The following is a 19,730-nucleotide window of genomic DNA, read 5'->3' as shown; positions in this document are numbered from 1 at the left end:
ACTGATACTCGTAAAAACTATATTGTTAATATCCTATATCATCTATGGTAAAAATTTCCCTTTAAACTTACATAAATGTTTTTAGAATTACATTTCATTTTCATAGATTTCGCTGCATTTCACACATTTTCATGATGTCGCTTGTTGGTTAAAATAGAAACGACTTTGACTTGGAATTTCTTTAGCTTCGATAAAGATTATCATGATAAAAAAAAAGAAATAAATTGGTAAAAATAAATCTTTGCCTATATATATATATATATATATATATATATATATATATATATATATATATATATATATATATATATATATATATATATATATATATATATATATATATATATATATATATATATATATAATAACGGTGTAACCACACCGTTATTTTTTAGTTAATTAGTAGTCAAAGCAGCATGATTAACGAGTCCATATTGTGCATAATCTTTTTTATTTAGTAGCGATGGTGAAAGCATATATCTTAGCCCCCTCCCGCTGGAGATGGGGGGAGACCCATGTCCCGTCTAAGTATTGCTTTTATTAATACAGAAGTATTTAATTTTTGTATTACATCCCCCCCCCCAAAAAAAGATTTTTTTTGGTAAGCCAAAATAAAAATTTAGAATACTACAAATTTTTAAAATTTATGTTGGTATGACTGTCCTCTTTCCTACTATAAATAACATTTTCCAATATGTGAAAAAATTATTTACAGCAACAATAAAAACATAATAATACACTTTATCTGTTTAGTGAACTAAACAGAAAGAAACAATGAAACATTTTATATAACTATTCCAAAAAACTTTTCAAAAATTTTCACACAAAAATATACAAAATTTTTATGCAAAACGACCTGGACAACAATTGTCATTTTATCAGAATTTACGATTCTGTATGGTTAAAAAAAATATTCACAATTTTTATGTGAAAGAGGTGGACAACTAAGTGTCATTTAATCAGAATTTAAGATTCTGTTTGGTTATTGGGGTTATTTACTTGATGAAATTCTGTATCCCCCGTTTACATGGCGGAAAACAGAATTTCATGAAGCACTGTGAAATTGAGAGATCCAGACTGGATAAAACAAAAATAGTTTAGAGAGTTTTTTCTCACTGTGTTGAGAAAAAAAAAAGTTCAAGTTACTTTGCCCTCACTCCTAACTGATGCTGAGGTAAACATCTCCACACAACGCGATTCGGATCTCTCAAAAATATAGGGGTTACTTCTTCCCTTGAAGAAAGTAAAAGATTTTCAGTTGGTGACTATTCATGATTTAATTTTAACATTCGTGGGCTGTGATATTTCCTAAGCTTTGAAATATGTACTATTTCAAAATTTTGTTTACTCAAATTATTCTTTTTATTTATTTTGTAATTAACTTCTGAAATTTTTTGAAGAATTTTATACGGTCCACTGAAAGGAGGTGACAACTTCCTCGTATTAGGATAAGTAAATTCTTCAAACAGAACTAATTCATCATTTTTAAAGTCTATATCTAAAAATCTAGCATCATAATAAATTTTATTTCTTTCATGATATTCTCTAGTTCTTTGAATTGCTATTTTTTTAGCTTCTTCAACAGGTGGATAGACTTTTTCATTTAAGGGATTTTCGTAGGGGAGTCTACCATGCATGAGGTATGCAGGTGGAAATTTTGTTACAGAATGGGAAGTTAAGTTATAAGTATTAACTATATCTTTTAACAAAACAGGCCAGGGAGTTTTAGTAGGCTTTTCATTAATTTTACATTTTAAACGCGTAATTATTGTTTGACCAAGGCGTTCAACCTTGCCATTAGACTGCGGATGATGTGCAGTTGTCAATAATTGTTGAATTTTATTATGATTCAAAAACTTTTTAAAATGAGAAGAAGTAAAGGCAGCGTTTCGATCACTCAACAAGGATTTAGGGATTTGATTTTGAAAACTTTGATGCAAAAAATTTGTATAAGTTTCTGAGCCAATGGATTTTGATGCAAAAGCCCAAATGTAGCGTGTAAGGTGGTCAATAATTAAGGTTAAATATTTTTTTTGTTGAATTATAGTAATTCAATCCACCAACACTATCTATTGCTAGTAAGTCAAAAGACTGATTAACAGGGGGTAAGGATTGTAATAATCCAAACCTTTTTTGTCTCGGTTTTTTATTTAATTGGCACGTATGACAATGTTTACAAAATTTTGTTATATCTGCAGTTATGTTGTTCCAATAATAAACAGGGGTTATTAAGTTAATCATTTTCTGAACTCCTGGATGATTAAATTAATTTATCATGAGCACTTTGCAGAAGTTTTAATCTTAACGAAAATGGAACAACTATTTTAGTAAAATTTTTCTTACGTACACACAAGACATTATTGATATCAACAAATTTACCTTGTAAGTTATCTTTCCTTTGAGCTTCCACGATTTCACTCAAGTTTAACAAATGTGAAACATGAACATTATTATTTTTACTATTACTTTGGACAATTGAATGTGTTGCATCTCTCGAAAGCCAATCTGCTTCAAAATTAGCAGAGCCTTTTGTGTATTTAATATCATATTCATACATACTTAACAATAATGACCATCTAAATAATCTACCTTTTAAATTTTTAACATTTCTTAGCCAAACTAAAGCAGCATGGTCAGTATGTATGGTGAATTTTTGTCCAAAGTGATAATGATGGAATTTATTTAAAGAATCAACAATAGCAAGACATTCAAGTTCTGTAATTGCATAGTTTTTTTCATAGTCCTTTAATGAACGAGAATGAAAAGCTACAGGATGCAATACACCACATTCATCTGTCTGTTTTAGCACAGATCCAATTCTAACTAACGATGCATCAACAAAAAGATGACATTCATGATTAGGGTTAAAAATTTTCAAAATTGGTTTACAAATAATAGCGTTCTTTAAAAGTTCAAAAGATGGTTGAAATTTTTCTGACCACACCCATTTTACATCTTTCTTTAACAAGTTATTTAAAGGATGTCGAATACTTGCATAACTATCAATAAATTTATTGTAAACATTTATTGATCCGAGAAATCTTTGCAATGATTTTACATTTTTAGGGGGCAATAGTTTTTTAATCACTTCAATATTATGGTTATCGGGTGATACAATTCCATTCTTAATTTCATATCCTAAAAATTCTATTTGTTTTTGCAAAAATGAACATTTTGAAAGTTTTAATTTTAAGTTTTCTTGTTTACAAATATCAAAAATCTTTCTAAGATGGGTTAAATGTTCATCATAAGAATTAGAAAATATAATGATATCATCAAAGTAGTTTGTAGCAAATTTAATTTTATGTTTATTTAAAATTCTACGAGCTGTACGTTGAAAAATGCTCGGGGCATTCTTCCAGCCAAAAGGTAATCTTAAGTATTCAAATAGACCATTGTGAGTAGCGAATGCTAATTTTTCAGTGTCATCAGGATGAATACGAACATGATGATATCCCTGTGATAAATCTATTTTAGAATAATAACTACTATTAGACAATTTTTCTATTAAAGTTTGTATTAAAGGTAGAGGTTCAGAATCAGTTTTTGTAATTTGATTTAATTTCCTGAAATCAATGCATAAACGGCTCTTTTTATTTTCATCTTTTTTAAATACTAAAGTTACTGGCCATTGGGGTTTCCCCGCGCAGGTTCGAATCCTGCCGGCTTATAATAACGGTGCAACCACACCGTTATTTTTTAGTTAATTAGTAGTCAAAGCAGCATGATTAACGAGTCCATATTGTGCATAATCTTTTTTATTTAGTAGCGATGGTGAAAGCATACATCTTAGCCCCCTCCCGCTGGAGATGGGGGGAGACCCATGTCCCGTCTAAGCAGACGGATTTTATTTAAGCTTGGTAAACAACAAAAAGCACACGCAAAAACATTGCTCCTGCGTTATATAGGATGATTAAAAGTTGTGAAGAGGCCAGTCATTATTGCTTTTTCTGTGTATTCTTACGCCTCATTAATTTATTTATTACTCATAGCAAATCGTTTACTCTTTCCTTATATGGAAGTTAAAGATCTTAAAATAACTTCTCTTTTGAAGTATAAATCTAATTATTATTCATTGGCATGTTTTTAGCCTTGAATTCCCAAAATAGAATTTCTATCCTTATCCTTTACCAAATATATTTTATGAAAACGAATGAAGTTTTAATGCTTTTATTAATACAAAAGTATTTAATTTTTGTATTATATATATATATATATATATATATATATATATATATATATATATATATATATATATATATATATATATATATATATATATATATATATATATTGTTTAAAATTGGGCATACAGCCACTATGTGAAAGGAATTACAGTGCAATTTGTGAAATTATAACATTTGCGAACACTACTGATCCATTGTAAGATAATTTTAATTAAATTCACTAGCGAATTTCTTTGAAGTATAATAGATTGAGTGAATGTTTTCAAAGTGTTTAAGATAAGACTTGTTTAAATTGTGATTAAAAGTATTAGATGGTATTAACTATTAAATTCTCAAGACTATGTAACTTCAACACCAAGTAAAATATTTGCTCACTTTACGTCAGTCATGCCAAACAATATGCCCTGCGATGGCTAAATTAAGTACTATTTATCACATCATAATCCAGTCTAGAAAAAGAAGGACTAAGTTTAAATTAAGTTGTATTTTTAGACTTGTAATTTAATTTGTAAACTCAAACTTGCGAAATGCATTTAATAAAAGAGAATTGTAAGCGATAATACTGGAGATTGTCATAGAAGTTAAAATTAAAATCCTGAATTTAACAAAGGAATATTCTGCGATGCTAAGGGAATATTTTGTCAAAGAACAAACTGTTCAAGATAATATTTTATCGAATTATACTCCATTGCCATATGAGCGGGAAGTTTTTTTTTTTTAAACACAATTTGTCTTAATTTAAAAAAAAATAATATTTAAGTTTTAGGCTTTTTTTAATCAATCTAATTATTGAAAATTGATTAATTTTCACATAAGAAAATTTTTTTTCGTAAAATATTTTAATAAGCCTCTATAAATTTTTTCTTATTTGTAATTCTTATTTTTAATTTTTATTTATTAACATTTTTTCTAAACTTCTAGTTATAAGAATATTAGTTTTTCAATCTAATTTACTACAGATATTTCTAAGATTATAATCATTCTTAATTTACTAAACAAAATGAACTAAACGGATTTAGATTCAATTTACTAAACAGAACAAAACTCGTTGCTAATATAGGACAAAAATATAAAAATACCCGAGAAAAAAAAATAAAAAACTATAATATCCTAGTTTCAATATTTTTTTCATTTGCTTACAGACGAAACATATTGAATATTCTATATCTGCCGCATTTTTCGTACAAATATGTGAGACCATTCCCCTTTGATTTTAAACTAATAATTGCAAAGCATATCTGAAATTTTAGCTGTATTGTTTCCGCTTTTCTATGTTTAAATTTTTGTTGATTTATACTGTCTTTTACTAGTCATATTTTTATTAATTGCCTTTATTACCTCCAATTATTCCTATATTTTAAAATTCAAATCGAATGTAATATTAAAATTTTATGATCGATTTAAATTTTGAAAAAATGCGAGTAAAAGTTTTTTTCTTCTTATTAGTCTTTTCGCGTCACAGTTGAATAACAGTTGAATATTTAGTAGGCCATGTATGTTCTACGGATGCAGCAATTCGATTTATGTATTTATTTCTTTAAAATCGATAATAACAAAAAAGTTGAAAACTGAATATAGGCTGGGAGGACTTCTGAAGGCATTTCAATATTCAATATAAAACTAAATAAAATCGTTATAATCAGGCACAAGGAAAACCAAGGAAATAAATCAGTTTATCATGTCTATGTGCTCGTGTTCAGTTAGAAGCATATGGAAGAAAAATTAATTCACTTGCTCTCTTCTACTTAAAAGCTCAGCATTCAAGTAAAAGATATTTTTTTAATAATTATATTGACTTTTAAATCTCCTTATTAATAAATATCAGGTAATAATTTAAATTATTTTCTATTGAGGTTATGTTTATGTGCTCGTGTTCAGTTAGAAGCATTTGGAAGAAAAATTAATTCACTTGCTCTCTTCTACTTAAAAGCTCAGCATTCAAGTTAAAGATATTTTTTTAATAATTATATTGACTTTTAAATCTTCTTATTAATAAATATCAGGTAATAATTAAAATTATTTTCAATTGAGGTTATGTTTATGTGCTCGTGTTCAGTTAGAAGCATATGGAAGAAAAATTAATTTACTTGCTCTCTTCTGCTTAAAAGCTCAGCATTCAAGTTAAAGATATTTTTTTAATAATTATATTGACTTTTAAATCTCCTTATTAATAAATATCAGGTAATAATTTAAATATTTTCAGTGCAAGTTATGTTCAAAGCACAACATGCTAGGTAGATGAGATTTTTGAAATATTTATGCATTTTTTAGTAAATAGAGAATTAGCCGTTCAGCTTGGGGCAATAAATTAAAAAGTCCCATTTTCAATTTTTTCAAGAAATCGCTTTCGATTAAAAGCTTTGCAATTTCAATGTAAGCAATAAGATGTTTCTTTGTACTGTGCTATTATTTACCGTATGTTCCGGAAAATTGTATAATACCTATCTGAAAACAAAGTAACTTTTGAAGAAAGTGTACTGAGAAAAATAGCATGGTCAAAACTACCAGAATGTGGCAAAATTTATTGTATTTCTCGCTCTGTGGGAACACCAAAAATCGCAGTAATTTTTACCGAAGAGTTTTGGTAATGATTTTGGTAAAATTAGCAATAAAATATGGTTTAACAGTAACTGATAAAATTTGATAAATGTGGTGAAATTTCTTAATTTTATCAAGACACCTTTGAGCATGGCAGGGAAATAATTTATTTAGTTAAATTTACCTTTTTCAGTTTTGTATTTTTTACTAAATGTGTGGTAATAAGAATTTTAATTTTGAAAACCAAAATTTCCGGTGAACCATTACCATGTGAACGGGAAAATTATTAAATGAATGATTTAAATACCATATATTTTAGTTTTACTCATAAGAATTATAGCTTTTTTTTTTTACCAGAAATATCATTACCACACAATAGGTAATTTTACCAGAATTTTTTTCTCCGTGTGTGACTTAGTATACTGCCTAAATTTTTTCTTAGTTTTGTGTAAAAAATCACTAAAAATTTAAATATTTGGAACTCAGTAGCAGCCATTATAGAACTTGATCTCAGAAGAAAAAAATATTTTTGAATAAGTATCATATGAAATAAAAATGTGTGCAAAAATTTTTTAAAAGAGGAAAAAAATAAATAGGAACCAAAAGGTAAAAATGCTGTTTTTTGTGACCCTAAATTCTGACGTTCACTCTTCATGTTTTTGAATAAGCATAATTATGAGATTAATTACTTTCCTACTGTAAATGATTGTGCAAATTATTTTCTATTGTGGAACTTATTTTCTTTCACCATCTCCTATATGTTGTTTCTATTTTAAATATTTTTCTATTTTATTTTTTCTTCAAAGTGCATAGTTAATATTTTAGCTTTTTATGTTATGTAAGGGTAAAACAAAAAAAATTTATTTCCTGCGGTTTTCAATAAAAAGAACAAAAATTTAAGAAGATGCAAGCTTCTCAAAAGTTTCTATGACAAATTTAGCAAGTAATTTTATTTACATTTTAAGAGTTTGATAATTTTATCTTCATTTATCAGAATATAAATTCAAATTAAGAGACAATTTTTTCTTCAAAAATCTCATACTTTCATTAACACAAACATTTTAATAGAATTTTTACATAATTTTATAAATACTCACTCATATGCTATAGTTCTTTACCTTACGACACCCCAATCATAGTAGCACCTTCTAGAAGAGAGAAGACTTCCACACTGATCAATTAAGTAGCCCGACGTAACGACCATAAACTGCACAGCATAAATATTTTCTCCCAAATTACTCATTAACTGTTCTAATACTGTTACTTAAGAATTATTTCATAGTAAATAAAAGCACATGTTAAAACCGAGTAATTTTTTTAACAAAAATTTCTAAATAAATTTTTTGAATGTAGTGTTTATTTAAAAACAAAAAATCTTTTACTAACTCAGCAAAAAACTATTTGGAAATATTGTTTTACATTTTTAGCGTCAGTTGATTGCCTTTTACATTGAAAAGAACCACGTAAAATTAATAAAGCTGACCATTCGTTACTTTAAACTAAATTTTTATGAGGGAGTGTACTTGTTTTTACTCGTTAACTCAATAAATTCAATTGTCAACCAGTCTTATTAAAGTTCTCTAACCGTCGGGCTAATCACAAAGAGGTTTTCATGGGTTTATTTTCTCCGTGTAACACAAATACGCGTCAGTTTCATAGGATTTTTTTTTTATTTAATTTATTAGTTGATTATATAAATGTGCCCCTTGTTTTTTTGTTTTTGGAGGTTCGTAAATTAAGATACGGAGATAGAATCGTAACATTAAGGACAGTGAAATCGATATTTGATTTAAACTTTATTGATACGATAAAATTATTCACCAACTATCGGAAAGTTTAAGAAATTATTCTAAGGTAGATTTTCTTGTACTTAAATAACATTCATGGCTATCGGATGTTTAAAAATAAACCCTGATAGTTAAAACAATTTTCGTTTAATATACGGTCATTTTATTAAAATATCAATATAAATAACTATTATCATGAATTAATTAATTATAAAGTCCACTATTGGCAAATGTCTCCATTTAAAAGCAAAGTTTTACATGAATCATTTTGCATCCAAACAGCCATATCCTAAATTTTTTAGCCCCGGAATCGATCGGGTAACAAATAAAATTTTTAGTGGAAACGTGGAACCGGCCGGGTAAAAGAGATACTTTTCATCTGGTTCCCGGAGCAGGCAAGGCCTAGGGACGACAAGGTTGCAAGGTTGTTTTCACGAGTGTGAAAATACCGCAATCAAGTGGTAAATATCGAGTTACAGCCTAAAATATCTACCGAAATTGAGATTTGAATGTGATTTTATAAGTATCAGGGTCAAACAGATATGAATGACCCTGTCTGTCACAGTGAAACTATACATGATACGACACAGAAAAACAGTAAAATGTAGGTAGAACTATATAAAATTAAGTGCAAGAGGCGCTAAAGGTTAATATTTTTAATAAAACTTCTGAGTTACTACTTCCGATTTTTATTTATGAGAACACCGAAATCAAGCATCACTGGCTGCGGCCAGTAAGTGGGTGGGTGATCACTTTGATCAGTCTGCGTAGGGATCCAGTGTGCCCGGTATCGGTCCTCGTTGAACTGTTCTACCGTAAAGTTCTCGACTTCGCGCGTGTCATCGGGCAACCAAAGCAGGGAAGCCATCCCCTCTGCTGAGGATCTAAAATTGTGATGACATGCTTTCGAATCATCCTCAGTGATGTTTCCCAGACAGTCGCCAATATCCCATTGTGCTGCTCTAGTGCGACGTAACTAAAGTACTTACCTACCGATTTTTATTTACGCCTAAGCTTAAAAGGCACGCCATCTTATAATGTTAATTTACTTGTGCTGTTTACAATATGACTAGTGCTATTTATTATTCAATTAGAAAATCCATTTAACTTTAGCTGGAAGCATAAAAAACTTTAGATAACACTCAAAAGAGGAAGACTCTTAATATTTCATTTATGCCGTGATATTAACTTCCTTTAATCATGTATGGCTCATGACCTTTAAGAATTCATAAAATGCAGATAAATCTTATGAATGATAAAATTGAATGCCAATTTAAATACAAATATCAACAATAAAATCTCTGAGAATATCAAACTTGCTCACAATCTCTCCGGAAATTTTTAAAATTCCTTTCCAGTTTAAGAATCATGTAAAGATATATTTTGCAAAATGTTAGGTTTCCCCTAATTCTAACGTTATCGTTGTTCGAGTTTCCCATCGCATGGCCAAAAATTTCCCAACAAATTGTACTATCGCAAAGTTTTAGGAAATAAGGTTCGTATGATTAACGTACGAAAAATGCTATGTAAAATCTTTCTATTGTGTACTTTTAGTTCCCCATCCATAGACGCTAGGACCAAACACAGAATGCATAGAGGGGGCTGGCCATTAGTAAACGGTAGGGGATTGTGCTAATCCCTTTCGCCGTCATTATTGAGGGATGATGGAAGAATTAGACAGCGTCGTTTCTTTGTAAGTTTTGGATACAGATTCATCCTCACATGGTGTCTATGTGCAAGACCAAAGCACCTTCAGGGCGTAGCGTCTAACGCTATAGAGTGGAAACTGTTGTCTAAATTGTCAGAGTGGGACTCGCAGCGATTCCGCACACAACAGCAAGTGTAGCAGCCGTATTGGTTTTGATCGTGATGAGCAAGGCCCTTGGGCTACACATTGTTGGACAAGATGAAGCAAGCAGTCAAGGGCCAACACATTCAATCTCCTACGGAATGCATTTTCTTTAACGGCAGCCATTGAACTTATCGTTCTTCGCCATGGAACGTGTCAGAAGTGTCGCTCATTTTGCGTTACCTGGTGAGCACCTTGTGACCAAAGTCACGAAGGCGAGAAACATTACCCACGCCACACTGCCACAGATACCCGTTCATAGGTTGGGCGACATTCACACATCACACACAACAGAGGACAACACACAGAGAGAAACATCGATGCTCTGAGCAGGATTCGAATATCAACACCTCCCCCCCCCCACAAAATGGTTTGCCAAAACCGTCTAGGACATCCCAGTCTAATAGCTGAAAAGCATTGACAGGGTCGAGAATTATATTATATTAATTTACCATTCCATTTTTTAAAAATAAACTATATCTCGCATTTATGTCATTCATTTCTGTGTACTATCTAAGCAATTATGTAAATAATTTATTATACAATCGCAACCTAAGTAGATTTTTTTCGATTTAAAATTCCTTTTTTTGCAGGATAAACAAGATGCGATCCAGGAAGATTCTATATCGTCCCTACCCTTTGTTCGTGGCATGTTTCATCTTTTGTGGAATTCTAGTTATATTCTACATTCGATTCGAGTATTCCGAAGATAAAACGTATTCTCATTTTTTTGCTGATGATACTGTGAGTTCATTTTTAATTGATACTTCAGGTTGTCAAATTCCTGCATGGAACCCATGGGACGATTCTGTCCAATCAATATTTAAGCGTGTTATTACTCCCTACAAGTGTTCCGGACCTTTGTCTTTTTTAAGAGTTCTTCCAAATAGCGTTATAAGTTTAGAAGAAGCCCTGTTGGAATATTATTACGAAGTAGACTTAAAATCAGTGCATTGTACTTTTCAAGAAATACAAAGGAATTCTACAGTTACTGATAAAGACATTGACAATCGTGTTAATTTATCAAAATCTCATACTTTAGTGTGGGATCAACCTTTAGGGATTGATTTCATAAAAACAACGTGCCATTTTGATGATAATGATAGAGTATTTAGTGAATTTCTTCCTTTAACTCCTTTGAAGAGTTCAGTTGAGAGACGTTGTTTGAATCATCAATCAAAGCTAAAAGCTCAAAGGCCTGTGAATGTTATGTTTATAGGAATCGATTCAATTTCTCATTTAAATTTCATACGCCATTTTCCAAAATGCCAAGATTACCTAACAAAGTATTTATCTCCTATAACGATGAACGGTTATAATAAAGTAGGTGATAACACTTTTCCAAATTTAGTACCTTTATTAACAGGGCATTCTTATCAATTTTATTATGATGATGCTAGAAAAAATCGCTTTTTTGACGATGTAGACTTTTCTTGGAAAGCTTTTGCTGACCTTGGATATCGAACATTGCTTGCTGAAGATGCTCCCGACATTGCCACGTTTAACTATTACCGAAACGGTTTTAAAAGTCCACCAACTGATTATTATTATAGACCTTTTGCTTTAGCTGTTGAAAAGTCTGATATAAGAGAAAAGCAGTGTTTTGGCAGTAAAATGGAAATGGAGGTAATATATGACTATTTAAAGAGCTTTTTGGGCACCATGAATAATACCCGTCCATTCTTTGCTTTTTCATTTCTGGCACGCTTAACACACGATGTTTTCAACTTTGCTGGGTATGCCGATGAGCCGACTTATCAGTTATTGAAACACTTAAATGAAAATAATTTTCTAGATAATACAATGCTAGTTTTTTTCAGCGATCACGGAATCCGTTATGGGGACATACGAAAAACTCGTATTGGTCAATACGAAGAACGATTGCCGTTTATGCATTTAATTATGCCAAAATGGTTTCTAAAGCAAAATCCGACTATTAACAAAAACTTAGTTATCAACAGCGAGCGTTTGACTTCTCCTTATGATATACATGCTACTATCCTTCATCTAGCTAGCATGATGTCAAAGACTACTTTCTCTATTTCAAAGCTTAGTCCTGGACTTAGCCTTTTTCATGAAATACCCGCCAATAGAACATGTTCAGAAGCTGGAATTTCACCCCATTGGTGCACTTGCCAAGTCTCAAAGCCTATATCTAAGAGCTATGCAATTGTAGAAAAAGCTGCTGAAACTGTGATTGATACCGTAAATAACTGGACACGGGTATATGAAAAGTGTTCTACACTTGTACTGGATGAAATTTTTGATGCGCGTGTAACAGATGGATCAATGGACCATGTAAACATTAGCATGTTAGAAACAAAGTCTCAACAATTCAGTTACAATTATCTTCTAATAGTGTCTGCTTCTCCTAGTCAGGCAATGTTTGAAGCAACTGTTCGCTGTACTACAATTAATGCAATTAGTCAATGTAAAGTTATTGATGATATTAGTAGAATCAATGAATATGGTAAACAATCGGATTGTATATCAGACGTAGAAATTAAAAAATTCTGTTTTTGTCTCTAGTCAATGGAAATTAAGAATTCGATAATTTGGCTTTCGAATGAAAAAAATTCTTTTTACCGATCAATTCCAAATCTGCTGGATCAAATGATAATAGCTAACCAAATAATCAAAATTATTTTTGGAAAAATTTTGTATTCATGCTTAGATTTAAATGTTTGAAAGTAAATAATGAAGTTTTCTACAAAGCTCATAATGTTTTGAAAAAAATAAATGCTAACTGAATTGTATTTTCTTGCAAATTTAAACTAACTAATTTAAAAAATAATGGGTGTAGATATAGAATGTAGATATGTTTGGAATTAAAACGCAATGCTGAAAATAGAAGCGTTAAACAAGCGAGATAAACGAATAAGCAAGCAAAGGAAAATATAAAATGTTTTAAGCAGTATTATTAAATTTTACGTAAAATCTTGACCAGCTTTTTATACTGATTACTGACTAAATCTTTGAAATGTTTGGCTTTGTCCAAGCATTTATTGTATAGCAGAAATGTTTTTCCTTTTAAATCATAATCATATTCAGCATAAAAAGTATTTAAAATTTGATAAATTGTTAGCAAATTATTATAATTTTTTTTATTATTGTCTTTATAAGAGACGTAATTGATATCCTACGACATTTAATTAAATTAGTTCTGTTAGGTTCCAAAAATTAACGTTTCTTTGACATTCCCTATTGATCAATGATTTCCTTTGTGATAAATTTATTTTAGATTTAGTATTCTTTTTTTTCTGGCATTAAGGAATGCGATGAATTTGCTGTGAGTAACCAATCATATAAAATGTTTAATTTTGAATTGTGAGTAAAATTTAGTTAAAGATGGTACATTTGTATAAAAACTATATTTTCATGCACATTGACATTCCTTTAACCCTTAGATGCAGAATTTCAAGAAACATATTTTTCATTTTTTTTTTGTGTTTTAATTTAGGCCAAAATTAGTGAAAAATATAATAGTCAGTAGCATTTTAATAATTTATAGTAACGAAATAAACATGAAACGCCAGCGTCTTTTTCTGCGTTAAAAAAATCTTCTAAACACGGCTCCCTTCCAAATAACAATTTTTCAAATTTGCACTTATTTGCAGTCATCTAGATCTAAGAAAAACAGTTATTTATCATTGAAATTTCCTTAATTTATAAAATCAATTATTGATGATTTTTTAATTTGAAAGAAAAAAAAAATTATTTTCAAACTACTTCTTATTTGGATTTTATATTTTAGTATAAATAGTATTTTAGTATTTAGTATAGTATTTTAGTATAAATAAATAGTAACAGATTTTTTCAGTAACTATCAAACTGACTTTTATAATTTAAAAAACACCAAAATATATTTTTGATTGTAAATAGAACATCAGAAAAAAATTATATGAAAGGGACAACGGTGACTCATTTGCGTCAAAGGGTAAAGGAATCATTTGTTGCTGTATTGGTCACTGTAAAATAATGAATTCTACTTTATATTTATACATGTGATAAGTGCCAACTTTTACCTAAAACCAAAACATGCCTTATGTACTTATTTGTAAATAATATGGATAAATATATACTTTTTTACTGATTGATTTTGTATGCTTTTTGACTTAAAGTTACACGATTGATTTTCTCGTAATGGCGGTTATTTAACAAAAAGTTGTAGAAGGCTTTAAATATTTTATTCAATTTAATAGTACAGAAATAAAGTCATAAAATTTCTATGAATTTTAATGAAAACACCATCAAGGTGCAAGTGACGAATATTGAAATGTCCTCTTTCATAAAACTGTACTATTCATAGTTCTCGAATTAAATATGTAAGCATATGGGCGTGATAAAGTTCCTGTTTTTTCTCCCCCTTTCTACCTCATTTTTCTTTTTTCCTTTCTTTTATAAATGATGAGACAAAACGATATCATTCGTGAAGTAAAATAATAATAATAAATAAATAAACATATAAATAAATAAAAGTTAAAGAAATTAAATTAGCAACAATAAGAGTTCGATTTGTATCAAATTTGGCATAGATAGAATAAAATATTTACACTGAGTGTACTTACACTTTTTAAAGTGGAAGAAAAAGGAAAATTAAAAAGAAAGAGAAGAAGAAGGAAAAAAAAACTAATCCCGTTGTGACTTTAACACGGCCATATCTAGGATATGTAATAGTCAGAATTCTCTTATTGAGAAACGCTGTCTTACAACATGTAAGGCAAAAAATATAATAATAATAAAATAAATAAAACTCCACTGGAAGTTTTTTACTGCCTTTAAACATCTTTGTTCCAGAAATATAATAAAAATCATCCCATTCTTCTTTGTTAAGCTTCATTATTAAACCGGAATTATTAATGACTTTAACCAATCATTATGGGTTAAACAATGGATAAAGAAACCAGGTGTTAGTGCTATTGTACAAATTTCACCTTGAAACGTTTATATTTTTCGCAATTAATATAAAAAGAAATCTTCAACATTAGAAGGATATGTGATATTTTTAAGCAAAAAGTGAAATTTAGACATAAAAATTAAAATCTTATACTATTGTTAATAGCAATTTAACTGAAAATAATTGATTTTAATGAATAATCAAAAGAAATTTAAACCCTTAATATTTTTCTTGAATAAAAAAAATGAACATTAAAACTCGTTTTTATAATAAATGGTGTAGGTGTTTACAATTTTTTTTAAATATATCTGAAAGAATAATGAATGGAAATATTAATACTAAAACTCTTCAGACTTTTTATAATATTGTGTTTCCAAAAAGAAAAGGTATAGCACAAAATCAGAATCTTTAAATTTTATATTCTATGTATTTCTGTTTTTTTTTTTTTTTTAATTTTTTTTAATTTTTTTTTTTTTACTTATGCTTTAAAAATTCCGGATCAAATTACGGAAAAAATACTTGCACCTTTAGTGCTGCTTCGTAAAACCCATTATTTTTACAGTGAAGGATGATTATTTTAAATAAACTTATCAGAAATAAATAACTATATTAGATTTAAATTATTTTAACGAAAGGAAAAATAAGTTTCAAGTGCGTTGGAATAAAATTAGGGAGTACATTTTCGTGTTAAGGCAGCGTTTCGTAAGAAATGACGCGTTCTTACAAAATAAGAACATCTTAGAAAGTATTTAACCCAGGGTAGACAAAATTTAAAAAACAGTAATTTAAACCATTCTGTCCAAAACGATCTTGCAGATTGTCCAAAAGTCTTTTATACAAATTATCAAATTGCGTAACAATTTTATCAGCACAACACGTAAGTGTGATAAATATGCATGCGATTTATTATTAATTAAATTTATACGTATAAGGGAATTTTTGCTTTTAAAATATATCAAAAATATGTCAATTAATATATCAATAAAATATATCAATTAAAAAGTTAGAAAATTTTTTAATTACCCATTTATCTTATGTTTTTCTTCTTTTTTTATAATTAAAAGAACCGTGTTTTATTATTTCATCTGATTCTTAGACAAGTCAAGTTGTCTAATTTTCGTTATTATATTAAATTATAAAAAATAAATATTAAAATAAAATTCAACAATATAAATAAAGGCTTTTAGAAAATGAATAAAAAATCCTTTTTATCTTAGTTTAATTGCTCATCGGCCTTCTTGTATTATTGTACAAAATATTTAAATATTTTATATTCTGTGATATAAATACTGCAATAATAGCTATAATTTACAAAAAAATATGTTTAAAAAGTTATTTTTTGAACGACTACACTAGGCTTATAAAAAAGAAGTAACAATTATTTTTCAAATTGTATTACCTATAATTAACAGTGCGCAAAAAAAGAAAAAAAGAAAAGAAAAAAACGAACTGCCATTAATAACTTTTGATCTAATAATCGGTTTTGCACGTTCTAAGACTCAATTTTAATAGTTCGAGGAGGTAGCCTCAAATATTCTAATTCATAAGTGTAGACGATATTTTCAGATATGAAATTAGACACAAAAACGTACTTTCTATTAATTAATATACCTTTTTTTTTGACGGATGGATTCGGATCAAAGAATATGGGGGTAGCCGCAATCTGGGAAATATGGTCCCAATAGTTCGGTCACGAGAGTACTGCAAAGTTTGGACCCCTTAATGTTAATTTTACTTTTTGAGTGTTTCGCTATGTCTCGCGATTTTTTTAAGCGAATTGAAAAAATTTTCTCTTATTTATAAAATTCTTTTATCCGAAGATAATTCCATGCAAAAAATAACTTTTAGTAAATATTTATTATTTAATTTAAGAATCGTTGAATAAATTTCAAAGTGTAATGAATAAAATTTTTTACATCATTTTAAACAATGCAATTTTGTATGGCAAAATACAAAATTTGAGCTTAATCGGTTCAATTGTTCCTGAAAAATAGAATTTAAAGAGTCCAACTTTTTTGAGATAATATAACTAACTGAAAAAACATAATAAATAATTGAATAACATGAATAAATAACTGAATAACAGTAACAATTCAACACATTTTTCCAAAATTGTTCGATCAATTAAGAAACTACAAAAAATTTGAAAGCGAGCTTAATTTCCTCTTTGATATTTCTCACTTTCTACAAAGCCTTTGATTTTCAAGAGTCTTTGCAGTTTTACCATGTATACAGTCAATATGTTAATGTGTTCAAACAATCAAATTTATTTAATTGTTTAATAATTAACTTGTTTCTCGTGTGTTTAAGTTGTTTCTCAAATCCGTTAAGATCAGAGACTATTATAGAGGATAAAGACTTCTCACTTTTCCCGTTTTTTTAAATTTATTTATTTTTATTTATTTATTTATTTTTACAACCATATAGTTTGTCTACGGTAAGAACTCCCCCCGCCACAAAGTCTGAGGCCGTCTCCTGCAGTGGAAACAAGAATAGCGCATTTTAGGGTCTAATACAGTAGACTGAAGAAAACGATTACCTTTCCCTCTCCGACCCGAGCAAAAACTTGTCCTAAACAGTGACCACATACCCCTACTTAAAATAGTTATACCTCGTTACCATAGTCACCCCTTCATGGGTCCAGACAAATGGCTTGGGGAGTTCTTACTTTAGACAAACTATAGTTGAACAGGCGTCCCAATATTGAGTTTACGACTACTAGTTTTCAACTCCGTGGCCTTGCAATTTTGAACCCAATACAGAAGACAAGGGAACTACTGGATCATGAATTAGGAGAAATTTGCCTTCGTGGAGGACTTTTTGATGGAACTAACCCGCATTTGCGTTACACGGTGAGAAAACCTTCCATGGTTAGTCTGACGGCAAGGGGACTGTAACCCATGATCCGTCTACTAATGAGGACGCCAGCTCTGTGGTCGGTGTGAGCCGGGTGCGGAACTCGTATTGATAGTCAGTCATCGCCTGGATTCGAATCCGGTTTTTTCTGACATACCCGAGTAATCAGTATTGATAATTTAAAAGCAGTTTATTTTAAATTTTAAAATTTTTTTAGCTTTGAAAACTAATATTATGTTGTATATTGCTTAAAGATGCATGTACATCGCTTATAATTTATTCGTTTGCTTATTGAAGTTTTAAAACCAGAGATCATGCAGATTACGAACAATTATATACTTAAGTTTCGGTTTTTTAGAACTTGGGTTAATTAAAACAGAAGGAAGGATATTAGCTTATTCAATCATAGTTACTATAGTTTGAAGCGTCTGGTTCTATTATAACTTAAGTATAAATGCTTGTTTTAGCATTTTTTTAATATTTAAATATTTGGTGTATACATTTAACAAAACGTATTCAAAATATAAACCCTTTGAATTTTATTAGTTTACTATTATTGTTTTAAAATCGTTATAATTAAAAATGCTTTATGTGACACATTTTTTTTAAAAATTTTAAATTTTTTAACTTTTCTTATGAGATTTAAAGATCAAAATCTTTTTCATCGAGACAATTATTTGTAGCATTTATTATCAATTTGATTGTATAGAGAGTCCATCGATTTCCGATCTTTATAAATGCCTTTAAACTTCTTTTCGAATTTAAGTCATGATGAATTAATTCGCAAGGTACAAGACCACGAATAATTAGTCGAATTTTTATATATATATTTATAAATTATTTACATCGAAATCTGCCAAATCATATCTGCAAATGACTATCTACCCTGCTAGTGAATTGCAATTAATCAAATGCTCTTCTTTTCTAGTTTTAACAAGGAAGGAAGATAAAATAACTCAATTTATGTAAATATTGGGGCATTGCTACCTTAATGAATAATTTTTATTTATTTATTTATTATTTTTTTTTTTTAAGAAAACAAACAAATTTTGCGTTACATGTAAAGGGAAACCAGGAAAATATCTTTCAGATTGCTAGACATTTCAAAATTCCAACTAAATGCGCAGTAATCGCAATGATTTTATTTTTAATTTTTAGAATGAATAATTTTTTTAGCATTTTCGACAGGCAGCCAATCCTCTTTGTGAATATAACGAGATGCTCTTCATATTTTTGTATTTTTTAACTCAACCCAGAAATCAAACTAACTCGCGATTTAAATATTGGAGTGAAGCTGTATTTATGTTAGTTGTAAAAATAATTTATTTTAATCAAGATTAAATTGAAATTAAAATTATCAAATTCTGCGCTACACGCAAAAGAAAAATCACAAAGATTTTTTTCTGATTGCTTTTACCGGTATTATTGTTCCAGCTAAATGCCCATTATCTCAAAGAAATTATTTTTTAATGATCAATCATTTTTTTATAAATTTTTTTTTTATCATCCTTAATAGATGGCCTATCTTCTTTGTGAATATAACGAAACGATGTTCGTACTTTTAACACAACTCATAAAACAAAGTAAATCGCATACGGAGTACATTCACATTTATG

At 29.0% G+C, this 19,730-nt stretch overlaps 2 protein-coding genes across 4 annotated transcripts in view; both read left to right on the top strand.

Annotated features, from left to right (window-relative positions):
• The window catches only part of LOC107440089 (uncharacterized), a 29,913-nt gene extending 15,458 nt beyond the window's left edge, over nt 1–14,455 (top strand). For both annotated transcript variants that reach the window (XM_087155042.1, XM_043040657.3), the window contains exon 2: nt 10,955–14,455. In XM_087155042.1, the coding sequence (XP_087011168.1) occupies nt 10,965–12,890 (1,926 nt within the window). In that variant the 5' untranslated portion in view covers nt 10,955–10,964 and the 3' untranslated portion in view covers nt 12,891–14,455. The remainder of the gene's footprint in view (nt 1–10,954) is intronic.
• Nucleotides 1–19,730, top strand: part of cu (NADP/NADPH phosphatase nocturnin) — a 131,442-nt gene that overhangs the window by 15,458 nt on the left and 96,254 nt on the right. The gene's annotated exons all lie outside the window — the stretch shown is intronic.

The sequence above is a fragment of the Parasteatoda tepidariorum genome, chromosome 11, assembly GCF_982258835.1.
Source record: "Parasteatoda tepidariorum strain Cologne lab strain chromosome 11, Ptep-v5.0, whole genome shotgun sequence".
NCBI classification, from domain to species: Eukaryota; Metazoa; Arthropoda; class Arachnida; order Araneae; family Theridiidae; genus Parasteatoda; species Parasteatoda tepidariorum.
The sequence above is the reverse complement of the archived record's forward strand: the minus strand, read 5'-3'. Positions and strand labels throughout refer to the sequence as shown.